General features: G+C 37.0%; 6 protein-coding genes across 7 annotated transcripts; 2 read left to right on the plus strand and 4 right to left on the minus strand.

Annotated features, from left to right (window-relative positions):
* Nucleotides 1-1298: 1298 nt before the first annotated feature.
* Nucleotides 1299-6450, plus strand: LOC117636992 (RNA demethylase ALKBH10B). The gene is made up of 8 exons (XM_034371721.1): nucleotides 1299-2608; nucleotides 3361-3483; nucleotides 3713-3810; nucleotides 3903-4020; nucleotides 4266-4385; nucleotides 4520-4632; nucleotides 4720-4874; nucleotides 5450-6450. Exons 1-8 carry the CDS (start codon nucleotides 1993-1995, stop codon nucleotides 6180-6182), a joined length of 2076 nt encoding a protein of 691 aa, XP_034227612.1. The 5' UTR covers nucleotides 1299-1992; the 3' UTR covers nucleotides 6183-6450.
* A 308-nt stretch (nucleotides 6451-6758) lies between these two features.
* LOC117625718 lies at nucleotides 6759-9815 on the plus strand. 2 transcript variants are annotated; one of them, XM_034357256.1, is made up of 7 exons: nucleotides 6760-7079; nucleotides 7227-7302; nucleotides 7712-7784; nucleotides 8096-8191; nucleotides 8421-8471; nucleotides 8752-9117; nucleotides 9376-9815. In XM_034357256.1, the coding sequence occupies exons 1-7, from the start codon at nucleotides 6869-6871 to the stop codon at nucleotides 9703-9705; spliced, it is 1203 nt and encodes a 400-aa protein (XP_034213147.1). In that variant the 5' UTR covers nucleotides 6760-6868; the 3' UTR covers nucleotides 9706-9815. The 2 variants fall into 2 exon arrangements, with proteins under 2 accessions (XP_034213156.1, XP_034213147.1); XM_034357265.1 differs by lacking the exon at nucleotides 8421-8471 and having other exon boundaries at nucleotides 6759-7079.
* On the minus strand, nucleotides 9771-12069 carry LOC117625731 (purple acid phosphatase 8-like). The gene is made up of 7 exons (XM_034357277.1): nucleotides 11773-12069; nucleotides 11007-11163; nucleotides 10821-10928; nucleotides 10608-10735; nucleotides 10368-10496; nucleotides 10156-10223; nucleotides 9771-10086 (listed from the first exon to the last, which is right to left on the minus strand). The coding sequence occupies exons 1-7, from the start codon at nucleotides 11977-11979 to the stop codon at nucleotides 9852-9854; spliced, it is 1032 nt and encodes a 343-aa protein (XP_034213168.1). The 5' UTR covers nucleotides 11980-12069; the 3' UTR covers nucleotides 9771-9851.
* Nucleotides 12070-12519: 450 nt separating this feature from the next.
* Nucleotides 12520-15347, minus strand: LOC117625740 (purple acid phosphatase 3-like). The gene is made up of 7 exons (XM_034357285.1): nucleotides 14978-15347; nucleotides 13989-14145; nucleotides 13783-13890; nucleotides 13535-13662; nucleotides 13305-13433; nucleotides 13123-13190; nucleotides 12520-13038 (listed from the first exon to the last, which is right to left on the minus strand). The coding sequence occupies exons 1-7, from the start codon at nucleotides 15164-15166 to the stop codon at nucleotides 12819-12821; spliced, it is 999 nt and encodes a 332-aa protein (XP_034213176.1). The 5' UTR covers nucleotides 15167-15347; the 3' UTR covers nucleotides 12520-12818.
* A 1642-nt stretch (nucleotides 15348-16989) lies between these two features.
* Nucleotides 16990-19032, minus strand: LOC117616207 (purple acid phosphatase 17-like). Its single transcript, XM_034345454.1, has 7 exons — nucleotides 18701-19032; nucleotides 18458-18614; nucleotides 18256-18363; nucleotides 17947-18071; nucleotides 17710-17838; nucleotides 17542-17609; nucleotides 16990-17423 (listed from the first exon to the last, which is right to left on the minus strand). The coding sequence occupies exons 1-7, from the start codon at nucleotides 18914-18916 to the stop codon at nucleotides 17207-17209; spliced, it is 1020 nt and encodes a 339-aa protein (XP_034201345.1). The 5' UTR covers nucleotides 18917-19032; the 3' UTR covers nucleotides 16990-17206.
* A 272-nt stretch (nucleotides 19033-19304) lies between these two features.
* Nucleotides 19305-21196, minus strand: LOC117616208 (annexin D5). Its single transcript, XM_034345455.1, has 6 exons — nucleotides 21121-21196; nucleotides 20851-20996; nucleotides 20554-20772; nucleotides 20237-20452; nucleotides 20029-20118; nucleotides 19305-19920 (listed from the first exon to the last, which is right to left on the minus strand). The coding sequence occupies exons 1-6, from the start codon at nucleotides 21194-21196 to the stop codon at nucleotides 19717-19719; spliced, it is 951 nt and encodes a 316-aa protein (XP_034201346.1). The 3' UTR covers nucleotides 19305-19716.
* Nucleotides 21197-24833: the final 3637 nt, after the last annotated feature.

The raw sequence follows: 24833 nt of genomic DNA on the forward strand, positions 1-24833 counted from the left end.
AAAATATTATTCTATTTTTTTACTATGAGACATGTTTTCATAATTTTTATTTTTCAATTAATGTACTAGACGCATTCTTGAATCCAGAAAATATAAATTTATCTTACCGTTTTCGTTCTTTGAAAATATTTTCAGAAAATGTTAGCAACGGCCATAACTATATTATTCATTTTTTAGAGCACGATTTGCATAATATAGATCTTTTTCACGTGTCCAATGTCCATCTGGATGCCATGTGTGTTGCTGCATACATCATAAATACATGTAGACACCCAAATGAAAATGACATTGCTGATGTTGCAAGTGCAAAGACGCTTTCAGTCAAGCATTACATATTACTATTTGAATCGAGCCAAACTATTATTTTTAGAAGATGATGACAAATTGACAACCATTAATGTCATGTATTTTCTTCCATGTTGACATTTTACTGGTTTTTTTTCTTTGGTAAAGCATTTTACTGCTACTTTGAAATAAGCATTCTAAAAGCAACAAAAGTAAATAAAAAGTAATAATGTTTTGTATGAAAAAAAACACAGCTGGGCTGGGTCAAAAGAAAGAGTAGGGCTGCTTTTACTAGGCCAATTTAGCCAGCCGCCCAAGGGAATCGGGTAAATTTGGTGAAGATCCGAACAAATCTATTTAGTGTTATTTTGTTAGTTTGATTAAGTTTGATTCAACGGTTAAGAGATAAGATCTCACTTAAAGGCCATATATAAAGCCCTCACTATAGAATTCTTGATCATTTTGGTACGCCAATCAAGCAAAGAAAGCTTTAATTTGTGGTATATCTTGAAGTCCAATTAACTTACCACGGTCTTTTTTAATTTTTGTTAATTTTTTTGCTAAAAAGGCTTTAATTTAATTTTTGATACTTACATTTCATTAGTAAATTTAGGTTTGTAAAAAACATAAGAAATGATTTGGTGATGATGATTCAAAATTTGAGATTGTTAGATTTGTAGTAAGCAGAGTGCAAAAATAGAGTTGAGAATAACAACATATGGTGTATACTTACTAGACTAGAATGTTCAGTTGAGGTACCTAAAATAGGAAATGCCAAAATTAGTTTAGGAAGAAATAGTTGTTAACTTGTTACAAAAGTGACGAAACAGAAAATAGACCAAGTGGATTGTGGATTGTGGTTTAGGTAGCTTATACAAAGCAGGAAAAAACGGCTAATTATAAACTCAATCTCAATCCCAGAGGGAGAAGACTCCCGAAAAATTAAATTAAAACTAGTTTCGAAAAACCCTAACACAATGACTCAAATACCCCTACATTCAAGAATATGCTCTCTTTGTCCCTTCCACACTGAGCTTCCTTCCCTCAAGTTTAGAGAGAGAGAAATAGACAGAGAGAGAGGGTTTCACAGCCACCATTTAAGACCAAATGCGTGCTCAATAAGCCATTCTTCATCTTAGCTCTCACTTCACACGCGCACAATCTACATTTTCCCAAACCCTAGATCTTACTCTTTGAAACCCCACCCCAATCTCTACGCCACTGACTGAGACTCACTCAGCCCCCCCCCCCCCCCCCCCCCCCAACTCTCTTACACGAATGAATACACACGCTGATACACCCTTTTGATCTTACTTTCTGTTTCCACAAACCCCATTTCTAGATCTGACTAATTCATCCCCGCAGTTCCTACTGAGCCAGCTCGGTTTTTCACCTCTCAGCTAACACAATTCGCCTAAATTCAGTAATTTTGTGGGATCGGTGCGAAGTTTGAACAAAATAAGGGAAACCCATTTCAGGTTTTGCATTGTTCTTCAGAAATTTTCTAACTTTATACTCGTAAATGTGGAAAAATTGAAGAAATTTGTGGTATTTAAACTGATTCCTGCTAGATTAGGGCATTGATTTCGTGGGATCTGCTTGAATTGTGCGGGATTTAGAATATAGACGTTCCTTGATTTATTGGATCTGGGAGTACTGAGGCATGCTTTATATGTGGTAGTAGTGAATTTGGTATAGTGGGTTCTCATGACAATGCCATCGGGAAATGTGGTTTTATCGGACAAAATGCAGTTCCCTAGTGGTGGTGGCGGTGGGGCCGTTGGAGGCGGCGAGATCGCCCAGCACCACCGCCAGTGGTTCCCGGACGAGCGTGATGGATTCATCTCGTGGCTGCGAGGAGAATTCGCAGCTGCAAATGCCATTATAGACTCCCTTTGCCACCATTTGCGTGCAGTTGGGGAGCCAGGCGAGTACGACGTGGTTATCGGATGTATCCAACAGAGGAGGTGCAATTGGAACCCCGTGCTTCATATGCAGCAGTACTTTTCGGTTGCCGAGGTGATTTATGCACTGCAACACGTTGCCTGGAGGAGGCAGCAGAGGTACTATGATCCTGTAAAAGCGGGGGCCAAGGAGTTCAAGAGATCTGGTGTGGGGTTTAACAAGGGCCAACAGAGGGCTGAGGCTTTCAAGGAGGGACATAATTCTACCCTAGAGTCTCATAGTAATGATGGGAATTCTTCAGGGGTTGTGGCTCCAGAAAAATTTGAGCCGGGGAGCGAAGTAGGTGAGGAAGTTGAGCCTGGTGGGGAGGTTGGGAAGTTAAATGATAAGGGTTTAGCGCCCGCTGGAGAGAAAAAAGGTAACTTTTGGGTTTAGGATTGATAATTTGGTGCCCATATAATTGCGTAGTAAATGCTGGTTTTATGGTAATGAAATCAGAAAACCTTAGAGCTGAACCAAAAAACCTAATCTTTTAAAGAAGCATATGTCATGCTAGGAATTTTCTTGAGGTGTTATTGGCAAAAGGTTAAGAATCTATATTTTAGTAGTTTATAAATTCATAACTTGTGACCTGATAAGGAAAGTGTGGTGAAAATGTTCTGTAAAGACTAAATAAGCCATAAACCATCTCATGAAGTCCGCCTTCACCCAGGGCAAATGTGCCGTCCTAAAAGTTGTAGATAGTTGTAGTCTGTCTCGTAGTCATGTAGTTTTCTGCTTCATTAGCTGACCTACACTCCACCAGTTGTGATTTCACCCTAGAGTTAGCTTTCTTTACCGTGAAGTGAGATTATGCTTGTTACATATTCCATTATTCAAAAGTGAGGTGTATTGTTCAAATTGCATATGAATTTATTTCTCCTTTCGTACACAATGATAACGTAGTAAGGCTCCTTTTCCATTCTCTGATATAAACTCCAAAACTGAGTATAATGACCTCCAATTAACATCAGTACTTCTTACTCCCCTGTTAAGCTCATATACGCATACACATGCAAACTTGTATTATCTTCTGCATTGTATAAATTTGAACAATTCTCAATTGTAGAAATGAAGAAGGATGCTTTGAAGTAATGCCTTGTTGTTACTTATTTATGATTGCTGTGACAGATGCTCTTACGAAACCTCAAGAAGATAGCAACTTGAGGAGTTTCGGGAATTCCCAGGGTACCATATCTGAAAATTCAGAACCGGAAGTTGTAGAAGTAGATGGTTGCACCCCAAGTTCTAAAGGTTATACACTTTGTCCATTCCAATTCCAATTCATGGGTTGCCATAATATGGGGTGCATTGTTTCTAGTAGGGGACTTGACCGTTCCAATTCATGGGTTGCCATAATATCTCTCTCCCCCTCTCTCTCTTGCTGGCTACTATACACCACCTATCATGACATGACAGTTTTGTTTTGTTCTATTCCTGTTACTATTGTATTTAAACTTGGGATTCTGTGATCTTTTTCCAGTGAATGAATCACATTCCATCCAAATTCAGAATCAGAAGCAGAACCTTTCCACTGTCCCAAAGACTTTTATTGGCAATGAGATATCTGATGGAAAGACGGTAGTTGCTCCATTTGATACTATCTTTTTTACTTCTAGTTCGTTCAGAATCAGTAGATTTTGATGTGGAAAATTTTAACTTTTTTTTTTAAGGTTAATGTGGTCGATGGACTGAAATTGTATGAAGATTTTCTTGGTGACACAGAAGTCTCGAAACTTGTTTCTTTGGTAAATGATTTGAGGGCTGCCGGAAAAAGAAGACAATTGCAAGGCAAGTCTACAAATCCATGATGGCATGGTTTTGAAACAAACAAAAGATACAATTGTGTCAATTTCATTCTTACAAATCCATGATGGCATGGTTTAGAAATAATTTGTATTTCATTCATAGAAGAGCATTATTTTTACTTCTTTGGAAGCCTTCAAGTTGTCAATACTTGTGATCTGCGAAAGGGTTTTTCCTCTTAAAATTAATAGTTGTCAATAATATCTTTATCTCTTTGTGATGAGAAACAGGTCAGACATATGTGGTCTCAAAGAGGCCCATGAAGGGACATGGAAGAGAAATGATTCAGTTGGGCATCCCTATTGCAGATGCTCCACCTGAAGATGAAATTTCTGCAGGGACCTCCAAAGGCATGTTGCAATTTACTATGATCTTTTGATAAAAGATTTGGAATTTTGTTTTATCTTTTGTCAATGTAGGGAATGGCTACTCACATTTTACTTAAACTCCATCTGTTGAATTTTCTTTTTAATGAAATATGTAGATCGGAAGATAGAACCCATCCCTTCCTTGCTGCAGGATGTTATCAATCGCTTAGTTGGGATGCATGTTATGACTGTGAAGCCAGACTCTTGTATCATTGATGTCTATAATGAGGTTGCTAACGGTACACAATTTGTTTGTAGGATTGAATAAATGCACAGTGCTCTAAGATATTGTAATTTTTGTGATTATTATTTGTAGGGTGATCATTCACAACCTCACACATGGCCGTCTTGGTTTGGAAGGCCTGTTTGCGCGCTCTACCTGACAGAGTGTGACATGACTTTTGGGAGATTATTATTAATGGACCATCCTGGGGATTATAGAGGCTCCCTCAGGCTCTCTCTTACACCTGGGTACCCTTTCTGACTACTCTCAATTGATACCATTTTTTAGAAGTTTTCTTTTTGTTGGTTGCTACTTTTGAGTTCTGATATATAACTATTGTCATCTTTCCAGAATAAAGTAAGCCTGAATACTATTGTTTTAAAAAGATTGGAATCAAGTTAGGGTTACTTACTAGAGAAAAAGTTGCACTAAGATGACCTTGTAACCCTTGTATTTCAGAAGACATCCACTAGAAATCATTACATTAGTCATACTAACTATAACACATTTTTCCTTGCTTTTGGATGCTGCAAGAATATGAGTTGCATAATTCAGATCAAAACATCGTTATTTCATCATCTCTCTTATCTTATGATGTCTGGTGGGCTCTAATTGGTGCATCCATTAGTTCAGGAAGAAACCATGGTCATTGCTGTGCTTCTTAAGTAGGAAGCTACAACAGCAGATTTTATTGGTGCTTGCAGGTTTCTTGAAGACAAATGACATTTTCTACTCTTCCAGGCTGCTTAGTTTCATTTGAGATTCAACTGTAATTTATTTGTGCCATATTCCTGACATAAGGTGTTTCACCATGACCCTGCAGATCTATCCTGTTGATGCAAGGGAAATCCGCAGACTTTGCAAAACATGCAATACCTTCCATTCGCAAGCAACGGATACTTGTTACTCTTACAAAGTCACAACCAAAAAAATCCACAACAAGCGATGGTCAACGTTTTCCTGCACCTGCTCCAGCCCAGTCATCTTATTGGGGTCCACCACCCAGTAGATCTCCGAATCACATTCGCCATCCTACTGGTCCCAAGCACTATGCAGCAGTTCCAACTACTGGTGTATTGCCAGCCCCACCAATACGTTCTCAACTTCCACCTCAAAATGGCATCCAGCCATTGTTTGTGCCTGCCCCGGTAGGACCAGCCATACCTTTTGCTGCAGCAGTTCCCATCCCACCTGGTTCGGCTGGATGGCCAGCAGCTCCCAGGCATCCCCCGCCTCGCATCCCTCTACCTGGCACCGGAGTTTTCCTTCCTCCCCCAGGTTCGGGTAACTCATCGGCTCCTCAACAGTTGCCTGGTACTGCAACTGAAATGAGCCCTACTGTTGAGACTCCTTCCCCGAGAGATAAAGACAATGGGTCTGGAAAATCCAATCACAGTACAAGTGCTTCTCCGAAAGGAAAATCGGATGGGAAAGCTCAAAGACAAGACTGCAATGGAAGTGCAGAGGGGACTGGCAGCGGAAGAACAGCCGTTAAGGAAGAAGAACAGCAGACATATGACAAGACGGCAGCAAGCAATCAGGCTGGAGCAGTTTAGGAGAGTGAAAGAGAGAGGTTCTTAAGAAGAAACAGGGTAGGCTGCAAACTGCAATGAGTTGGAAACAAATGTAAAGAGCGGCAAGAGTGAAACCAAAAATCATACTAGCAAGAGGAACAGGCGGAAGAACTTTTTCAGTTCTCTCTGAGAATTGAGATCCCTTGTCCTCTTCTTTTTTCCCCCTTATTATATGAACTCTTAAAGTAGGTGAAAAGCACTCTTAATCTATATTTGGCTCCTTTTCCTATCAAGTTCGGAAATTTTGATGTGTGTGGATCTAATTTGATTGCTTGAGATATATAACGCCATGCAGTGCAACAAATTTGTTTCCTCCTAGCCCGATTATGGATTAGCAAAAAAAATGTCATGGAAGATGAAGTACAAAGGTTTTGGGAGTAGAAAACTTTAATCCAATTTGAGTTGAAATTAACTAATGCCAATACCGCTCCTTTCAAAGTTTGCAAATTGCAAATGTTAATCATGAACTTCATCTTTGGACCAAAAGAACAGTTTGCAAATTGCAACCCATAAAATAAAGTTAGTGAAAATAACAAATCACGAGTCTCAAAGCACTGATGAACTCAGCACAGCATAAAAATGTGGGTTTATATTTACCCCTTTCCTTTTGATTAATTTCTGTCTAATACAAGTCCCAACTCACGGGTCGGGTCAGTGCAATACAGAAGATGAAAATGGGAGACCCAGAAGAAGCAGCAGAACATGGTCGTCGCCTCATCCTCCACAACTTCCTTTCCTTCCAAGAATGCAAGGAACTGGAGTTTATCCACAAGAGCAATTGTACGGTTGGGTACAGACCCCATGTGTTCTCAACCACTCTTTCGCATCTCATAGCCACCAATTCCGCCCACCTCATCATGCCCTTCGTCCCCATCAGAGGTATTTATAACTGAAACAAACCCTCACCACTGTTAGCTGGTTCACTACCTACCTGCCCTTTTTTTTGTTTTCATTTTTCTTTCTTTCCTTTTGATTATAGTTTTGAATTTGGGTATGTTATATCATATGTGACTGAATAACTGGCAGAGAGGTTGAAGGAGAAGGTAGAGGAATTCTTTGGGTGCCAGTATGAACTCTTTGTTGAATTCACCGGTTTGATCAGGTAGGCACCTCCCTTAACTCTTATTCTTCCTTCTTAGATTTTCAAAGATAAGATAAGAATGTCCTCAGATAGTTAATATTAATAATGGAACAAATTAATTTTGAGGAAAAACTGCCCAGCCTGTTTCTGTTGAAGCATGGAACAGATTTATTTTCCTCGTAACCCTTTGGTAATAAATGTATTTCTAACTCAATTTGTTAGAATAACTGTGCAATATAAATATAACATTGCTCTATAATCGGGAAGAGAGTGAGTATACTTCCTGAATTTTTATTTAGATGTCTTTGGAACTCCATTATGTTTCCAGCATTGTATTTTGCTATTTGATTCTCTAGAGTGTCTATGGATGCTTTCTCATTTATCTTTTTTCAACTCTCTTTATCTGATAATACTATTCATCGTCCTTCAGCTGGAGTAGAGGATCGAGCATTGGGTGGCATAGTGATGACAACAGGCCCTATCTTAAGCAGCGTGACTTTGCGGTGTGTATGCGACTTGCTGAAGATATTAATGTTAAAGGGATATATAGTCTTTCCTTGGTCAAGTGCCCTCTGATGATAACTTTCATTGACCTATTTTAATTGGAAGTTGGTTGTGATTCTCGTCTTTTAATTATTGATGTCGAGCAATCTTTTGAATGGTTTATTTTGATCTTTTTTCAATTTGGCAGTTGCAAATACCATGGGTTTAATCTCCCCTTGTCCACATGCAATGCTTTTGTTACTGTCGCATTTATTTTTAATGTCTTGTATAGTCTTTCTGCTGATGGTTTTCCTAATTCCTTTTGTAAAAGGCAGTCTGTTATTTGAATAGTTACGGAAATGATTTCAGAGGTGGACTTTTTCACTTCCAGGATGGGGATCCAGCAACTATTGTTCCATCAGGTGGGGTAAGTGACTGAAGCTTATATAAGGAGGTTTTCCAGTTTCTTTAAACAGTACATGCATGGGAATTGAAAATGTGAGTCTCTTAAACAACAAGAGTCTTAAAGTCGTAAGATTAGGAATATATATAATGAGAAAACAACAATGTGATAGAGGTGTATTAATTGCCTTATTGTCCAGTCTATTTCAATATGTGATTGATTGCCTTACTCATCAAAATATTGTATTTGTCAGGATGTTGTGATATACACAGCTGACAGCCACAACATTCATTCTGTTGATGAGGTACATTCAACTCTGTGTGTGTGTGTGTCTGTTTATAGTGGCATAACATTTCTCCCATTATAAATAAGTGAAAGATTTAAGTTTTCATTTTGGTTGTGCCTTTTTTTGTATATACTAGTGGTACAACTAAATCTCATGGTCTTCCATCCTGTTTGGTGAAAACTGGGGATGTTAATCGTTCTCTTTTGTTTTCTTTTTGGGTCTTTAGATGCAGAGTTGCTGTCTGATATCACTGTATCTAAATTGCATTGTTTTCTGATGCTTAAATATCATTTCACAGATTACTGATGGGGAAAGACTCACACTGGCATTATGGTTTAGTCGTGATGCTACCTATGATGAGGATGCTAAACTTATAACCCTTCTGTCAAAGAATTTTTTGCATGATAATGCTCCTGAATTATGCCTGCCTTTTCCAGCATCCAGTAATATGTACTGGTTTTCACCAGACCAAGCTTCTTCTGATCAGCAGTTGGGTTTTGATATATGCTGGGCAAGACTGCATGTTCTTGGATACGATCAACTTTTCCATCAAGACAAGAGCTACTGTTCGAATATCTCTGAGTTACTTATGGAGCCACTGCGATTAACAAGGGGAGATGAGTTGTTTGAGCATGAGTTCATCAACATCTTGCATGCACTTCAGGTATTCAACCGAATGCCCACTCTCATTTGCTGTTCATGTTAAGGAGAAGATGAATGCATGCTCAGTAAATACATTTTCAAACTCAAGCAATCGTGAAATCTCGAATAAACAGAGAATGTTGAATTCTCTTGATGTGAGAATATAGACGTTCTTCTTACCAGCATAGTTTGAGATTTCTCTGTGCAGTACTTCTTAAACTTATAATTTCCTTAAGGTTAAGTCTGTTATTAAACCTGCTTTGCTCATGATATGCCACAGGTTGTACAATTCTACTGTTGGAAAGCTCCTGATTTCAAATCTGCCAAAGTAGAAGAAACTACCACGGTGGTAGTGTTGTCACAATCACAGAGGGAGAGATTTGTTTGCCTCAAATCTTTATTTGCGAAGGATGTTTGTCTAGTAGACTCTGTATTTAGCAACGTGACATTCGTTGGGAGTGCACAACATTCCTTTAATTGGGTTGATTTTAGGATTGCAATCGCAAAGTGGGAAGATTATGCCCGCAAGTTACATAGAGAACTGGTAATGAGCTTACCACACTGGAGAACACAGCAATCTATATTTAATGTATCATTGGATGAAAAGTAGTTTATTTTTTGCCCAATATGACTAGGAAGAATTTATGTTCCAACTATTTGAGTAACATTTTAATGTAAAAGATAATTTGACGATGCCTTGTTATTTATTATTTATGGCAATGAGCTTACAGTAAATAATTAGAATGAATGAGTATTTTAAGCATAGGTGAAAGTTCTGTCCGTGGCTGAGCGAAGGTGTTTGGAGAGGCTCCATTTATGCAGAACATTGCCAAAGACATCGTAGAACGCTACATCAGCAGAGGCCTTGGTCATTTGGATTGACATGAAACCTTGGCCGTCGTAATACAACTTGAGTTCCTCTGGACTCCACCACTTTATATCACCTCTCCATGCCTTGGAGCCACCTCCACTTGTGAAGAAATTAATTTCACTGCATTCACAACCAAATCAATTGGTGTTTACATACATTAACCCAAGTTTGTTTTTACTTGTTAATTACCTGTGAGTATCAGAGATGTGCTCCAAGCAATGGTCATGTCCGTTCACATAAAAATCGATATTATTTGCCTGAAGAAAAGTGGAAACAATTCGTATAATAAATTAAAATATTATTTTACAGTTGCTCAAAAGGAAATCTTTTGTTTTGGTTCTTCTTATATACATACACATACAGTTGAAATTTATTTATTTATTAGGAACATTCGTACGTACCTTGAGGATTGGGAGAAGTTGGGTTACAAGCTCTTGGGTGACACCATGATGTCCTGCACTTTTAATTGTATGGTGACCCACTACAATTTTCCATTTTGCACTCGAATTTTTTAGTGCTGAATCCACATCCTATATATAAATTTAGATATGCCCCAAATGAAGAAAAAAATGAAAATAAAAAATTGAGTGGCAATTGGCAAAGATAATAAGAATAAGAATAAGAATAATATGTAACGTTACCTTCAAGAGATTGGAAAGATAATCCTCCCGAGGAGTGACGCCCCTCCAATCATAGGTATGGTTCTTTGGATTTGTAAAGTAGTCATCCACAAATGGGGTTGTGTCCACAAAGAAAAAGTCAACGATTTCTGCCACCAAAATATATTAGTTAGTTTTATTAATGCTGAGCTAGCATTTTGTTGCATTTTACACAAGTAGGTAGGGTTGGCTTACCTGCATTTACAATGAATGATCTTAAGCAAAGCCATCTGCTATCAATTTTTCTGAGGACGGGACTCAGTTGTGCCTCAGCATCACCCCGATAGTCATGGTTGCCCAAGACTGCATTAATCATGTAATTATGCTACCAGTTAACGACGTTAATTAACTTAACATGATGGTGGGGTGCGTATATTTTACCATTGTACCATTGCTTATTTAGGCTAGGGGCAGTATAGATGTTGGAAAATGACTCATTGAATGCTGGATCATCCACGCCTGTTAAACCATCCTCATAGAAATTATCACCGGTAGAGATGACAAAGTCTATCTCTGCTTTCTCTCCAATTAGACCCATCTGCAATTCAAATTAAGGATTAAAGTTGCTAATAAAATATCACCATCTGAAAATATCTAGCTACCAGTCAATTTCAAAACAACCAACCAGGACCAGGACCAGGACCAGGACCAGAACCAGAACCAGAACCAGAACCAGAATTATTGATGATGGGGATGGTTGCTAATTAAATTTGTACACGACAATTGCTAGACCAAAGTGACAGAGATAAGGACCCTTTTAGAGTATGCATCGAATATTTAATAATGGCTCTTGAGAGCATAATAGAATATACCCTCCCGAGCCCTAGCTAACACTGTTTATGTAAATTGGAACCATGCATAATACATTCATTCATCATCAAATTATATGGTCCCAGATGGTGAAATTTTGAACTCAGATTGATTACGACCAGAAAAAAGATGGTGAAATTTTGAACTCGGATTGATTAAGACCAAAAAAAAGAAGAAGGTGAAATTTGGTAACCATGGCAGCATGAGATATAGAAATCTAGACATGCAAACATATATATCGTTCATATAATCACAAACATGCAAACATATACACACGTATACAAATTGTCAATTAAGTACAGAGATCATGGCTCTGAGAAAAATGATATGTAGAAACCTGGAGAGCAACTTGAGATTGGTTGTAGAGTCCTCGTCTTCCCCAATCTCCAACAACCAAGAAGCTAAGAGATCCATCTGCTTTTGGTGGGTGCTCAAAACGTTGAAGCTCAGCTACAGAACCAACCAAACAAAGTGACAGGCATGCTGCTCTCAACCCAAAGAAGAAAAATATGGTTTTGGAATCACAAGTAGAAAAAGAAGCCATGTTTGAGTTTTTAGCAGAAAATATGAGAGAACTGACTGGTGGATAGCGTTGTGCTTGTGATGTGAGCCTATATTTTTAGATATAGTGCTGTGAGCCTATATTTTTAGATATAGTGATGTGAGCCTATATATATAGATATAGTGAGTAGCTCCCCATTAATATTTATAAATAAACTCTCATTTTATTTCTACTAGAATTTAATTTGCATGAAATATTAACCTCACTAATTGCATATGATGACCTGGCCTCTCTCTCTTTTTTCCTTCTCCTCCCTTTCAAAAGCCGGTGATAAAATATCTTTTTGGAAGAAACAAATATGGTGGCATTCAGAAAACTTACACCTTTTTTCCTGGCCCCTTTGTCTCTATCAACTTATCTCCACGTCATTCTCACTCACCTTACTTTTTTTAGAAAGAAACAATTAAGTATGAAATTAATCCCTAAGATTGATTACTTGGGGACACCACCAAACATCAAATCTTCCACTTCCTGTTTTCCGTCCGTGTTAAGCATGAACTAAAATTAAATTATGATAAACTCTTTGCCTTCAATTGCTAAATAATTCGTTGCTTTTCCAATTGTTCTAGTTTGTAACAAGAAGAGAGTGACTTTCCGCAAATAAGATGAATTAGCGGAGACAGAAAGACAAAAAAACTTGTTTCCATTAATCACATACTTATAGCCCTGGCAATGGCATTTATGTTGTAGTAGGCTAATTAGCGCTTAGCATTAATTAATAATTTGACAGGAATTAATCTTAGATATGGCCCATGCAGGTGCATGTCGAGTCGACGCTCTCCTCCTCCTTGTCCCCGTCCTCGTCCTCGTCCTGGTCTGCGTTACATGGTGATGGTAGGGTAAAGCTGGTTTGACGTCGCCCATTTATGCAAGACATTGCCAAAAATATCATAGAAGGCAATATCCACTCGTCTTTCAGTGATTTGCACTGACATGAAACCCTGCCCATCGTAATACAACTTCATTTCGCTTGGATTGTACAGGCTAAGTTCACCCTTCCATGCCTTTGACCCACCACCACTTGTTACAAACTGAAGTGGGCTGCATGTAAAATTATTGTTATTTTCCCGCAAAAATGCAGTGGCTAATAATAAATTAAATAAAAGATTAATTGAATTCTAGTACCTGTCGGGACTACTTATATGTTCTAAGCAATGGTCGTGCCCATTCATGTAAAGATCAACATTGTTCTCCTGAAAGTTTAAGACATGCATGCATGATCATCGTTGATTAAAAAAAACAAAAAGGAAAAGGTGGAAAAGGTGGGTGTTTTTTCTTCTTCTAGTTTTTAGTTTGAAATGAAGTACCAGAAGAATTGGGAGAAGCTGTGTTACAAGCTCCTTTGTTTCACCATGATATCCAGCGCTTCTAATCGTGTGGTGGCCAATGACGATCTTCCACTTTGCAGTAGATTCTTTTAATGCTGAATCCAAATCCTTTGCCAAAACCAAAACCAAAACCAAAATTATTAATTCTAGCTAGTATTCTAATTAAATTAGTTCGGAAAATTTTGAATTTGAGGAGAAATGAAGTATACGTTGAGGAGATTTGATAAGTAATGATTTCGGGGTAATATGCCACTCCAGTCATAGACAGCGTCCTCTGGATGAGTGAAATATTTATCAACAAAGGGAGTTGTATCCACAAAGAAAAGCTCTGCAATTTCTGCAAATATAGAAAAATAACAATAATGTGATTAATAAAACTATTTCCTGAAGAAAACAATTTGGTTTTCTCTGTTTAGATTAGAACATAAATATTTTGAGATGTACACTTTAGCCTTACCGGTATCAACTATGAAGGATCTCAAGCAAAGCCATTTGGCATCCAATTCTCTGAGAACAGGACTCAGTTGTGCTTCAACATCACCTCTATAATCATGATTACCCAGAACTGCAATACAAAAAACATTGTTATATATATATATATATATTGCTTTTAAAACTAGTGTGGATTTAATTGTCTAAGAGTTTGGGAATTGGGATATGTACCATTGTACCATTGCTTTTGCAGGCTCGGTGCTGTGTAGATTTTGGTAAATGAGTCTTCGAAATTTGGATCGTCGATGCCCGTCAATCCATTATCGTAAAAATTATCCCCCGTGGATATTACAAAATCAATATCCAACTTCTCTCCAATTATTCCCATCTACAAATTTGAATGCATGGACGAAGGTTAGTTAATATTTTCCGTTATACTTACAAAACTTCAAACCAAAAAACTATGCTATTTTTTGAATACTAGTGATAGCCTCAAACTAAAGGAAATGAGATTTCTCACACATATCATCAGTGTGTGGGAGGTCGAATTTGAAACCACTAGTATGCAAATCAATGCCCTTTTTTTTACTGAGCTTGACCCCATAGGGAAAAAACTATGCAATTATATATGGTAAAGGTGAAATCTTTTTCTTGATGAAATTTCAAGTTGCAATTCATACCTACCAGTACCAGATGATTGAAGTTTAGTAGGTGAACAACCCATTTGAAATAAAGCATTATTTATTGGCCTACCTAAAGTAATATAAAGCATTATTTTCCAGAAACCAATCATTTCCGTGTACATGTAGACGTAGTGCAAGAAAAAGGAATATCCGCTCTGAGCTGTACATACTCCAATAATACAATTGTATAATGTGTCAGAAGCTGATTGGATGTAAAGCAGACAAATAATGGTGTTCAGTTCAGTCTCTTTGTAATGGATTTCCGTCTCAGAGTCAAATCTAGGCCACGACATAAAAAAGTTGTCCTAGTTTTTTGGAAATGGGCCATTCCTACATCATGCATGCGCAACTATATGACCAAGAACGGTTATCTAGACTGGATAGATAGCGAGTATAAAGAATATAAACGGAATTATTCCCCAAAACGGAGGAGCAAAAGAACAAAATAGAGAAAGTAGAGGACATAAAAACAATTAGAAGATTATTTAAGAAGAGGAGGAAAGGAAAACAATCAAGTGTTAGATGGAATGGAAGTACCTGAAGAGCAACTTGAGATTGATTGAAGGCTCCTCTTCTTCCCCAATCTCCAAGAACCAAAAAGCTAAGAGATCCATCGGCTTTGGGTGCGTGCTGGAATCGTCGTAGTAGCTCTGCTGCACAAGACAAGCTGCACACAACTAGAACAGAGATCAAAACACTTGCAATAGTCGTGGTCTTCATTTCCATAGCTAGCTAGCTGGCTTAGCTAATTAAGAACAAGGGAAGAGTAGAGAAATGGAAACAGAAGAAGCTTAAAATGGTATGGAGGGTCTCTCCAAAGCAAGGCAACCCCCTGTCTTTTTTATATGGTTGAGTTGGGTTGCATACAAACATATAGATTAAACAAAAAGATATGGATGCGTGTGATTTGAGCACTCAATGGATTGGATAGGGTGACAATAGTTACAAATATCAAAAGGGCAAAATGGAATCGCAAGGCTAAGGCTATCAAAATGAATAATGGAGCATGGGGTTCGCGAGGCCACACATGACGTTTACGATTAATTATACACAAATCGACAAGAAATTTATCCACTAATAATGCACTGTGGCAGGGGTAGTCTATCTCAACTCAACTTATGGAAAAACCGCCCCCAAAAGAATACCTTTTATCACATGCATTTGTCTGTTCAGTTGTATTTTTAAATAGATTGCTTCAAACTACCACCCCGGTCCAGTAGTTACCTGTCTCAGAGTGGACCTATATCTATATATCACCTATATATATATGGGTTTATTTTGGATTATTATATGAAAGTGAATTTAGTTCTTTTTTTTTTTCTTTTTTTTATTTAAAAATTCTATGATTGCATTCATAATTTAGTTAAAAAAGCCACTAACCACAAATGCCCAATACAAACTAGCCACAAGGGGCCATTATGATAACGGAACGGTCTAACATCAAAATTAAGACAATCTGGTGCGCCTCTACTAACGATCATGCATGATCAAAGAAACTCTGGTATAGGCATCCCACTTAAGATTATAAACTCAGAATAATAAAAAAGAGATAAATATTGAAAAAATCAAGTCATAACAATACAAATAAAACTCTCACAAATGAGAGATGAAAAGCTCTTACAAGGAGATGTAAAAACTACACATAGAACCCAAAGAGTCTTTGTGACTTATTCTGAACATAAGGAAACTGTAAAAAGGATGGTGGTGAAGATCCGACGCCGAAACGCAAGTGGAGATCCGACGCCGAGACACAGTATATAATATAATAATATAATAATTATATAATTATATATACATACATACATTCCACTTGATCGCGATCGATTTCTAAGAAAATCATATAGTTTAACAAGCTCGAAATTCCCTTGCAGGACTCTCATCATTCCACCATGCTATTGGTGAAGCCAATGAAGGCCCAAAAGGGTCACTTGACCCTTCTCAACATTTTGAAAACCTTATATTTATCTATGTTATTCAAGTTGTTTTATGACTATACTTACTGTTGACCCTTCTCGCAAATGTAAATTGTCTACAATGAACATATCTATATTTGTTTGTATGTCTTCATATGTCATTTATATGTGTGCGCCAAGAATTTTATTTGATTTTCTCATTTTATCTAAAATCAACTTTTGATACTCTTTCATTATTTTTAGATTGTTAGAATTTAAGTTATGCTTACTAAGATATTAAATTTGTGATATTGAAATTTAATCATTATAATGAATTCGTAAATATATTTTCTTATAAAAACTAAGTTTAATGTAATTATAAAGCTATTTAAAATTGACCATCCCTAATAGAATTTCTAGCTCCATCACATTGCCCATCCAAATAAATTTGAGAACAACATGTTCCATTATTCCATACCCAAGGTCCCAGACTCCCCGACACAGAATCATACCCGCTTAGCAAATGAATCAGAATGAATTATTTCCTTTTTTATTTTATTTTTAAAGAACATGCACTTGACAAAATCAATAACTATGAATATGAGGCTGCTGTTCTTTTGGGATGTAAGTGAAATCAAGGACTACTTGGAAATCATGTGGACCGATCAGAGAAGAATAAAATATTGTGTTATTAATATATACAGCTAGAGAACCCGTACGTACATGAAGCCTAGAAATCAATAATGACATGTACACAGAGAACGTATCCCCAACTACTAAATTAATTTACAAAACAGATCAACTAGCTGTGTTGTAATTTTCCTTTCCTGATTGTTGTTGGTCTCTCTGCCATGGGGAGGCGAGCACTTCATAATTACATGGTAGAGTGAAGCGGCTTAGACATCTTCCAGGTGTGCAAAAGCCTGCCTAAAACATCATAGAATGCAATCTTAGCATCCGATCCGGTCAGTTTCACAGACATGAAACCTTGGCCATCATAGAAGAACTTCATGGCTCGATTGTTTTTATAACTCTTAACATCTCCTCTCCATGCTTTTGAACCTGCCCCGCTTGTTAAATACTGAATCGGACTGCAATTCATCAAGTAATTAAAATTGGCTTAGATCCATCCTTAATATACAGACACATGTTTCCTTCAAGAAATTAATAATCTACTAATTAATTTAATTAGGGTTCTTGTTGTTCTACCTGTCGAGGCTACTGATGTGCTCCAAACAGTGGTCATGTCCATTCATGTACATATCAACATTGTGAGCCTGAAAGTCATCACAATAAAATCATACCCTAATCATAATTTGATATATCTCCGGAGCCTTTTGATTAACGAATATATAATAATGATGGGCAAATTATTACCTTAAGTGTTGGTAAGAGGAGACTTATGAGCTCCGGAGTGTCGCCGTGATGTCCAACACTTCTGATCGCATGGTGACCAACGACTATCTTCCACTTTGCAGTTGACTTGTTCAATGCCACTTTCAAATCCTTGTTACAGTGATCAACATAATCATCGTCAAAATTTTGTGATCTTGTTGTGTTTCATAAATAAATGAAAACCCACGTTGCATGTTACATGTAACTGGGAGTAGTTACCTGTAGAAGGTTAGCGACGTAAGTCCCACGGGGAGATACTGCTCGCCAATCATAATTATTTTCTTTGTCAACCAAGTATTTGTTCACAAATGGAGTGGTGTCCACGAAAAAAAACTCCGCAATTCCTACCAGATTTGTATGCAAAATTAAATAAGAACATATAATTATGAAAGTAAAAATTCATCAAGGTGGTTGATTTTCAGTCTTTTATTTATTTATATACGAGTGATATGAAGAAGGGAATTCGAATACACAACCTCAAGCTACAAGTATAAAATTTTAAAAAAAAGAAAAAGAAAGTGATTTTACCTGTATTAAGAATAAAGGATCTCTGGCAAAGCCATCGGCTATCAATCCTTCGGAGCGCAGGGCTTAATTGTGCCTCAGTATCACCCCTATAGTCATGGTTTCCTAAAACTGCACAAATACGATCGATATATGCATAAATCTTTAATTGATACAAATGTGATAAAATTACAGAGAATGAGGGGGATTTTGTTAATAAACTTACCACTATACCACTGTTTTTGCAAGCTAGTAGCTGTGTAAATGTCCTTGAAGGACTCCAAAAATGCTGGATCGTTTACATCCCTTAATCCATCACCGTAGAAATTATCTCCGGTGGATACAACAAAATCTATATCTAATTGCTCTCCAATCCTTCCCATCTGTCTTGCATGTCAATAGATATAATTAATTAGTCGTAAAAACAACAGAAACATATATAGATTATAAAATTGAATTAATCAAGGACCTGTAAAGCAACTGCGGATTGGTTATAGAACCCTCTTCTGCCCCAATCTCCAACCACCAAAAAGCTAAGCGACCCATCATCTTTTATTGCGTGTTGAAACCTCTGAAGCTCTGCAAAGCCGGAAACGACCAAAGAAATGCAAAACACCGATACCAGATGAAGGCGTGAAGCTACGTTTTTTTCATAAAGGCAAGCCATGGCTGAGTTGCTAACCATGGCTTTTCTAGGAGACGGGGGTTAATTAGGATATAATAAGTAAGAGACAGTTTCAAAAGGGGAGGGAAATTAAGAGCAGTATAGATTAAATGAAGAGAAATACTAGGGAAAGATAATTATGTCAGATATGCAAAATTTAATCAAGTAATGGGATTGTATTTAAAGCTGCCGTTCACCAATGATCATGATCACTAAGTTTGGGGTGGCTCCTTGTTTGGTTAATGTGGCATGCCATTTTTCAAGGAATTCAACTATTTGAGGAAGCAAATGATTGACAATCGTTTAGGTTCAAATTTTGGAATATACATATCCATCGCTAGTAAATATATATATGCTATGCCTAATTATTCAACTAGCTAAACCGATCGAGAAGGCCAACTATACCAGAAAACTACTGCATAATTAGGCAGGCAGCATTGGTTTAGGACTATGTGCTAGATGCCCCAAAGGTAAAAATGGCAAAGGAAAAAACAGGGGAGAGGGGTAGCCTATGTAGACTGGTTAATTTTATCACAAACATATGATGCTTATAATTTTCATGTACATATTATTACACGAGTTTTAACCTAAACCACACATGCAAAACAAAATTCAGAGCTCTAGTCTATACATTCAAGTATGACCAGCCAGGCAGGAGACAGTCTGCATTTCAAGCAGATTAAGAAACAACTTGCAGCTTAGGCCATAGCTTTTGACCTTGTTTAACATCCGCCGATCAAGCTTTGTCTAATTAATTTCAAGCCTCTTAGATTGCGTAAAAGAGAGGATTTGACGTCTGATACTTGGCAGAGTGATTTTAGCTAAGGGTTGGTGCCTGAAAGAGAGAGAAGAAAGGCCTTGTAATGTCCAGAGGTATCTGATTGAACTGCATCATGCAATGATTTTCCATATTGATTCCGATATTCTGCCTTTATGTACTGCATATCAATCTCAGCCCTTGTCACAATTACCCTTATCAGTGTTGGGTCATCCGTACCCAAACCCTTCATTGCCTTGCGTAAAACCTGCAATTAACGAATTCCAGATCATAAATCAATATAATGTTAAATTAATCTTCTACTTTCCTTTCCTCCAACCTTACCAAAGTCTCATGAATTTAAGACAGTAAGTACCCTTGCAAAATACTTGCCAGGATGGTCAGCACACTGCAATATTGTCAAAAGTGCATTAAAAAAATACCCAGATGTTTCCTTGGTTACTGCCTGCAGTGAAAGTGATAAGTAGATTTAGTTTAGGCAAATGATATATATATATATATATATATATATATATATATATATATATAGGTTGAAGAAGAGACAGAGTCAGAGTCAGAGGTACCTTTTCCAATGAATGACCATACAAACTTTGATAAGCAGAGCCAACAGCAACCAAATGTGCCCTGCTTCTTTCACTGAAAATTTGGATGAAAACCTTCTCATCCGTCCCCAATTTCTTCTCCCCAGCCTTATTGAGAAGTTCTGCATCCTTCTGCACCATCGCTTGATCATATTCTGGACCTTCGTAGCGTGGCACACTAATGTATGCTACCAGCAACTTTACAACACACGCGGCAATGTTTCAATTTTTATTTTTTTTTATTTTTTTGGAGAAGTAATATACTGAAATATTTGGTAAACAAAATATTGTAAAGTGACCTTTTTGTGATCTCCAGAGGATAATTTAGTAGCAAGGTCATCCTCAAGGTCGACGTCAAAGCTGGAGAAATAGATTTGTTTGAATTGTCGCATCTGGGAGGGAGTTCGAGAACATATGACTTCAGTGGCAGCTTTGAGATCAACATCTCCCTCCAAAGCATGCCGTACGATGTTGGCGTCCCGCGTTGCCGGATCAGGCATCCACATTATCACTGCTCTCTGCATGCACATCATCAAATTATTAAGCCATGATCATGAAATTATGCTTGATTATACTCGAATAAAATAATTAGTTACCTTGAGTTGTCCACTAAGCTCGGAGGACAAACGCTTGTTGAGGTCTTCGGAGTAGGTGGCGTGGTATTCTTTTTGGATGGCAGCACGCTGTGTTGCATTTCTGTGCCCTAGAATATTGATCACTGCTGCCGTGTCGCATCCAAATCCTTGTCATGAATTCATCAGCTTATTAGTTTACCAAAAGCAATGGCATTCCCAAATTAAAGAAGAACAATATATACGTTACATGCAAATTAGAGAGGGAAAAAAGAAACAGAAATGAACGATCACCTTTGAAGGCACGGTAGAGATGGAGAGCATCATCACGGGCCGAAGGTGGCATCGGTGGTATAATCACAGATGCCATTCTTTCTTCTTTCTGTTTCTGATCTTAACTAATTAAGTTGATTATTTGTTAATTGAATGCATTATAGGGGAAGTAATGTTAGATCATGTACGTACGTAGCTCAGTTGAAATACGACATATACAGACGCAACTTGTTTTTCAACTGAATTCACAACTCAAAACTTGTCCATGTCTTAGGCAAAAAAAAGAGGAAACTTGTCCATGTGTAATGTATAACTTTCTCCTCAAATCTACTTAACTTACCCAACGCACCCATTGACCTTTTCCCTTTATATATCTACATTATATTAAAGAATTCGTTTACCATAAAACTTTTTCAATATTTTTTTTTCTCTCACTCTCTCTTGGACTGGATCTGATATCCATTTTTCTTTAATATGCTTGATCAGCCCATTCGGACTTCAAGTGCTGAGGGCTTACATTAGCCCATTATGCTCTACCCGGGATTGATTGCGTAGCCTATTGATTGACCAACAAAAATTAGAAATAGAATCCCAAAAAATTAATAAACTTACATTTTTAAACACTAGTTGCGATTATATATTTTGTGGGCTGAACAAAACTAATCCATTTGTTTCGTAGAAATTGACATGTCAGCGGAAAGTATTTGACAGGACATGAAGACGTTTAGCACGATCCATCTCATCTCATCAGCCCTAAATTAAGTTGAAAACAAAAAAGAAATACATGGATGACTGGCGACTAGACTAGAGTGTGGATTCATTTTGGGTTCTTGATCAGGAATAATAAGGACTCGTCTACCATTAATTTCCTTTCTAAAAAAGAAACTAAACAACAGTGACGTGCTTTTTTCTGGAAAAATAAAGAAATCAAGGTCAAATCTACAGTTGATAATTGTGTGTCACACAGATATATACATAGACGAACGGAAGGAACTGTTACTCTTCAATTTGGTTACCGGTGCAGGAACAATTTTCTGGGCGTTTTAAATATATTTTTGACCCCCTGGTTTGACCTACTGTTTGACAAGGAAAAATGAACCAATATGGCACTCACTTGCTTTTTGTTTTTTTTCAAAATCCTTGTAATGAACAGTAATAGCGTATGAAAAACCTGATCACCGATTCCGTGGACGTTAACTTGAATGAATTTAGTATGATTAAAAGTCACAATCAGAAAACAAACTCGAGCTTTATAATAATTGAGTTGCAGCCAATTAACGATGATGAAAACCAAAGGGATAAAGTGTGACAAATAATTGGTCATCTGCCCTCCACTGTTATCTGTAATATGCATCACCAATAATGCTTTTAGAAAGTGAATTAACTTAATTATAATTAGTGTAGCCAAGATTCAAGGTTAGCTAACCGACACTACGTCATCACTTAAGTTACAATCTTTTGCTTAACAGGGACCAATAATCTTCAGTCTGCGGCATTCTTTTTTAATTTGCAAGGTCTTTTCCTTCCCCCTTTCAAGTTGCAAAAGTTGCAAAAGTTGCAAGCATTCTTTAAGATATTAAATTTGACCATCACTACTTCATGAACATGTTTGTTAAATTGGATCTTAATCTTCCTTCTTGTTAATCTTAATATATTTATATATATGTACTTTGTGCACTAATTAAGTAACTACTCTTTATAGGCCGTCTATCCAATAGCATGCGCATTGCGTCTTTGAATGAATCACATATTATAAAAACTTGAATATCTTGTTTTCAGGAATTAGTGCACATAATTTATTATGGACTGTCTGTCCTGCAAATTCAGAAACCAACCAACTGTTTGATTAGATTCCTCTAACCCAGTTGATGCCTATATATATATGTAGGATATGTCGGCTCTAACAGTCATTTGACATGGATTGAATTAAGCAATCTGATCTGACCCGCATCATTTTCAGTATTGTTGCATTGCATATGCATTTTAAATTTAGGAAAAAGATCCTTGAGCACAACATGCATCGTTGTGTCAACTAGCTGGTGACCTTCACCTTGTTCTTGGGACGACACGCTTTTATTGCCACAACAGCCCAGTAAGTTGCAGACGATAGTGATACAGTGATGTGATTGTCAAAATAACATGTGTCAAATTCACCATCCCACATGGAAGGGGTAGCTACTAGCAATACAGATAGCACTTTTTGCTATCCTCAATAAATAATGCAATGATATATAGAATAATTTTTTTACGTGTCATTGTGTTATTGGTTGGGAATAGCAAAACAGTGTTATTCCCATTACAAGTAAGTGTTTTTTGCAATTTAAGGATTAGGAAATTAATAAATAAATAATTTGGTTTTCAAGTATTTTTTTTTTAATTATAAAAAGGCGATATAATTTTATTAGATTAATAGGAATAATAGTACAAATGACACATATAGTAAAGGGAGTCATCCCAATAACAATATGGCAGTCATGGGTAAGCTGAAACGATCTACAGAGAATCAGTATAAAAAATAACTTTTCTATAAATCATCTCAACTGCCATAATTTTCCCGAATCTAGTCCAATAACATTAACAACAAAAACTAGTCGCGAACTGGCATGAGAGAGACTAAGAATACCTAACAAACTCAATAAAGTTTCTGGAATCATAAGAGAAAAAAACACATAAAATTCGTAGAGTTTCTTGACTTTATTAAACAAACTAAAACAATGCCTACAAAAGGAAAACCAACCACTGCTAATCTTCTTTCAGGACATGACATAGAAAGTGCGTTATTCCAAGAGCTCAACACACCAATGAGCTGTGGATCTACCATGACCAAATCACAACCTCACAAGATGAGGGACAGCCAAAACAATCCCATATTTGAGACAATAAATTTACCAAAGGAAAACAAGATTGAAATAAGTCCACCAAAAGCCGAAGAACACAAGCTTTCCTTTAAATAAATAAATAAAAAATCTCTCTCTCTCTCTCTCTCTCTCTCTCTCTCTCTCTCTCTCTCTCTCTCTCTCATTAATTTGGAATTGCATTTATTTTTAGTTTCCAAGGAAGTTTTAAATTGGAAAACTTCCGTTTGGGATCCTACTCGAATCTTTTTTTTTTAACACAAAAATATTTTTTTGAGTCCAAAGACCATAATTCGCATTTATAAAGCCTATTTTCAAAAGCCCAACTCAAAAACAATTTAAAAAGACCCAATTTTAAAACAAAAAACATAGGTTTTGTAGTTTCTCTCTCTCTCCTCCCTCTCCCATCTATCACACACACACACACACACTCTCTCTCTCTCTCTCTCTCTCTCTCTCTCTCTCTCTCTCTCTCTCTCTCTCTCTCTTTTGTTAATTCAATTTGGAAATCTATAGTTTAAGATTTTCTTATTTGAATTTCAATTTTATTTAGATTTTTAAAATAGTTTGGAGTTCAATACTAAACAAATTTTTAGATATTAAAATCAGTATTTAAAAACTCACATTAAAAAAAAAAAATCATGATTTTTAGTCAAATTTTAATGGTAGAATACCAAACCGCCCTCAGATTCCCAAGTAATATTGTATTAGAGGCACGCATGTAATTCGCAAATTTTAATTTTACTGAGATATGGAGCTCAGCTAAGCTATGCCTGCATCTGAGAGATTAACTTGGATCTGGCCGACCGCGACTTGCTTGTTGTTCCCCAAATGCCCAAATCTCTCACCATCAATATATCATAACAATTATTAGGACCT

The sequence above is a fragment of the Prunus dulcis genome, chromosome 1, assembly GCF_902201215.1.
Source record: "Prunus dulcis chromosome 1, ALMONDv2, whole genome shotgun sequence".
In the NCBI taxonomy this organism is placed as follows: Eukaryota; Viridiplantae; Streptophyta; class Magnoliopsida; order Rosales; family Rosaceae; genus Prunus; species Prunus dulcis.

What these genes read in the sequence shown, in the direction of transcription:
- LOC117636992 (XM_034371721.1), top strand. Translation starts at nt 1,993, where the DNA reads ATGACAATGCCATCGGGAAATGTGGTTTTATCGGACAAAATGCAGTTC. An exon ending in GCCCGCTGGAGAGAAAAAAG is followed by an intron (nt 2,609 to 3,360) that starts GTAACTTTTGGG and finishes TTGCTGTGACAG; the next exon opens with ATGCTCTTACGAAACCTCAA. An exon ending in TTCTGCAGGGACCTCCAAAG is followed by an intron (nt 4,386 to 4,519) that starts GCATGTTGCAAT and finishes TGAAATATGTAG; the next exon opens with ATCGGAAGATAGAACCCATC.
- LOC117625718 (XM_034357256.1), top strand. Translation starts at nt 6,869, where the DNA reads ATGAAAATGGGAGACCCAGAAGAAGCAGCAGAACATGGTCGTCGCCTC. An exon ending in GAATTCACCGGTTTGATCAG is followed by an intron (nt 7,303 to 7,711) that starts GTAGGCACCTCC and finishes ATCGTCCTTCAG; the next exon opens with CTGGAGTAGAGGATCGAGCA. An exon ending in ACATCTTGCATGCACTTCAG is followed by an intron (nt 9,118 to 9,375) that starts GTATTCAACCGA and finishes GATATGCCACAG; the next exon opens with GTTGTACAATTCTACTGTTG.
- LOC117625731 (XM_034357277.1), bottom strand. Translation starts at nt 11,979, where the DNA reads ATGGCTTCTTTTTCTACTTGTGATTCCAAAACCATATTTTTCTTCTTT. An exon ending in ATCTTTCCAATCTCTTGAAG is followed by an intron (nt 10,497 to 10,607) that starts GTAACGTTACAT and finishes ATTTATATATAG; the next exon opens with GATGTGGATTCAGCACTAAA. An exon ending in AACTTCTCCCAATCCTCAAG is followed by an intron (nt 10,224 to 10,367) that starts GTACGTACGAAT and finishes ACTTTTCTTCAG; the next exon opens with GCAAATAATATCGATTTTTA.
- LOC117625740 (XM_034357285.1), bottom strand. Translation starts at nt 15,166, where the DNA reads ATGGAAATGAAGACCACGACTATTGCAAGTGTTTTGATCTCTGTTCTA. An exon ending in GCAAAAGCAATGGTACAATG is followed by an intron (nt 13,891 to 13,988) that starts GTACATATCCCA and finishes TTTGTATTGCAG; the next exon opens with TTCTGGGTAATCATGATTAT. An exon ending in ATCCTTCATAGTTGATACCG is followed by an intron (nt 13,663 to 13,782) that starts GTAAGGCTAAAG and finishes CTATATTTGCAG; the next exon opens with AAATTGCAGAGCTTTTCTTT.
- LOC117616207 (XM_034345454.1), bottom strand. Translation starts at nt 18,916, where the DNA reads ATGGTTAGCAACTCAGCCATGGCTTGCCTTTATGAAAAAAACGTAGCT. An exon ending in ACGTCGCTAACCTTCTACAG is followed by an intron (nt 17,839 to 17,946) that starts GTAACTACTCCC and finishes CACTGTAACAAG; the next exon opens with GATTTGAAAGTGGCATTGAA. An exon ending in TCCTCTTACCAACACTTAAG is followed by an intron (nt 17,610 to 17,709) that starts GTAATAATTTGC and finishes GATGACTTTCAG; the next exon opens with GCTCACAATGTTGATATGTA.
- LOC117616208 (XM_034345455.1), bottom strand. Translation starts at nt 21,196, where the DNA reads ATGGCATCTGTGATTATACCACCGATGCCACCTTCGGCCCGTGATGAT. An exon ending in CCTCTGGAGATCACAAAAAG is followed by an intron (nt 20,453 to 20,553) that starts GTCACTTTACAA and finishes TGTGTTGTAAAG; the next exon opens with TTGCTGGTAGCATACATTAG. An exon ending in ATGGTCATTCATTGGAAAAG is followed by an intron (nt 20,119 to 20,236) that starts GTACCTCTGACT and finishes CTTTCACTGCAG; the next exon opens with GCAGTAACCAAGGAAACATC.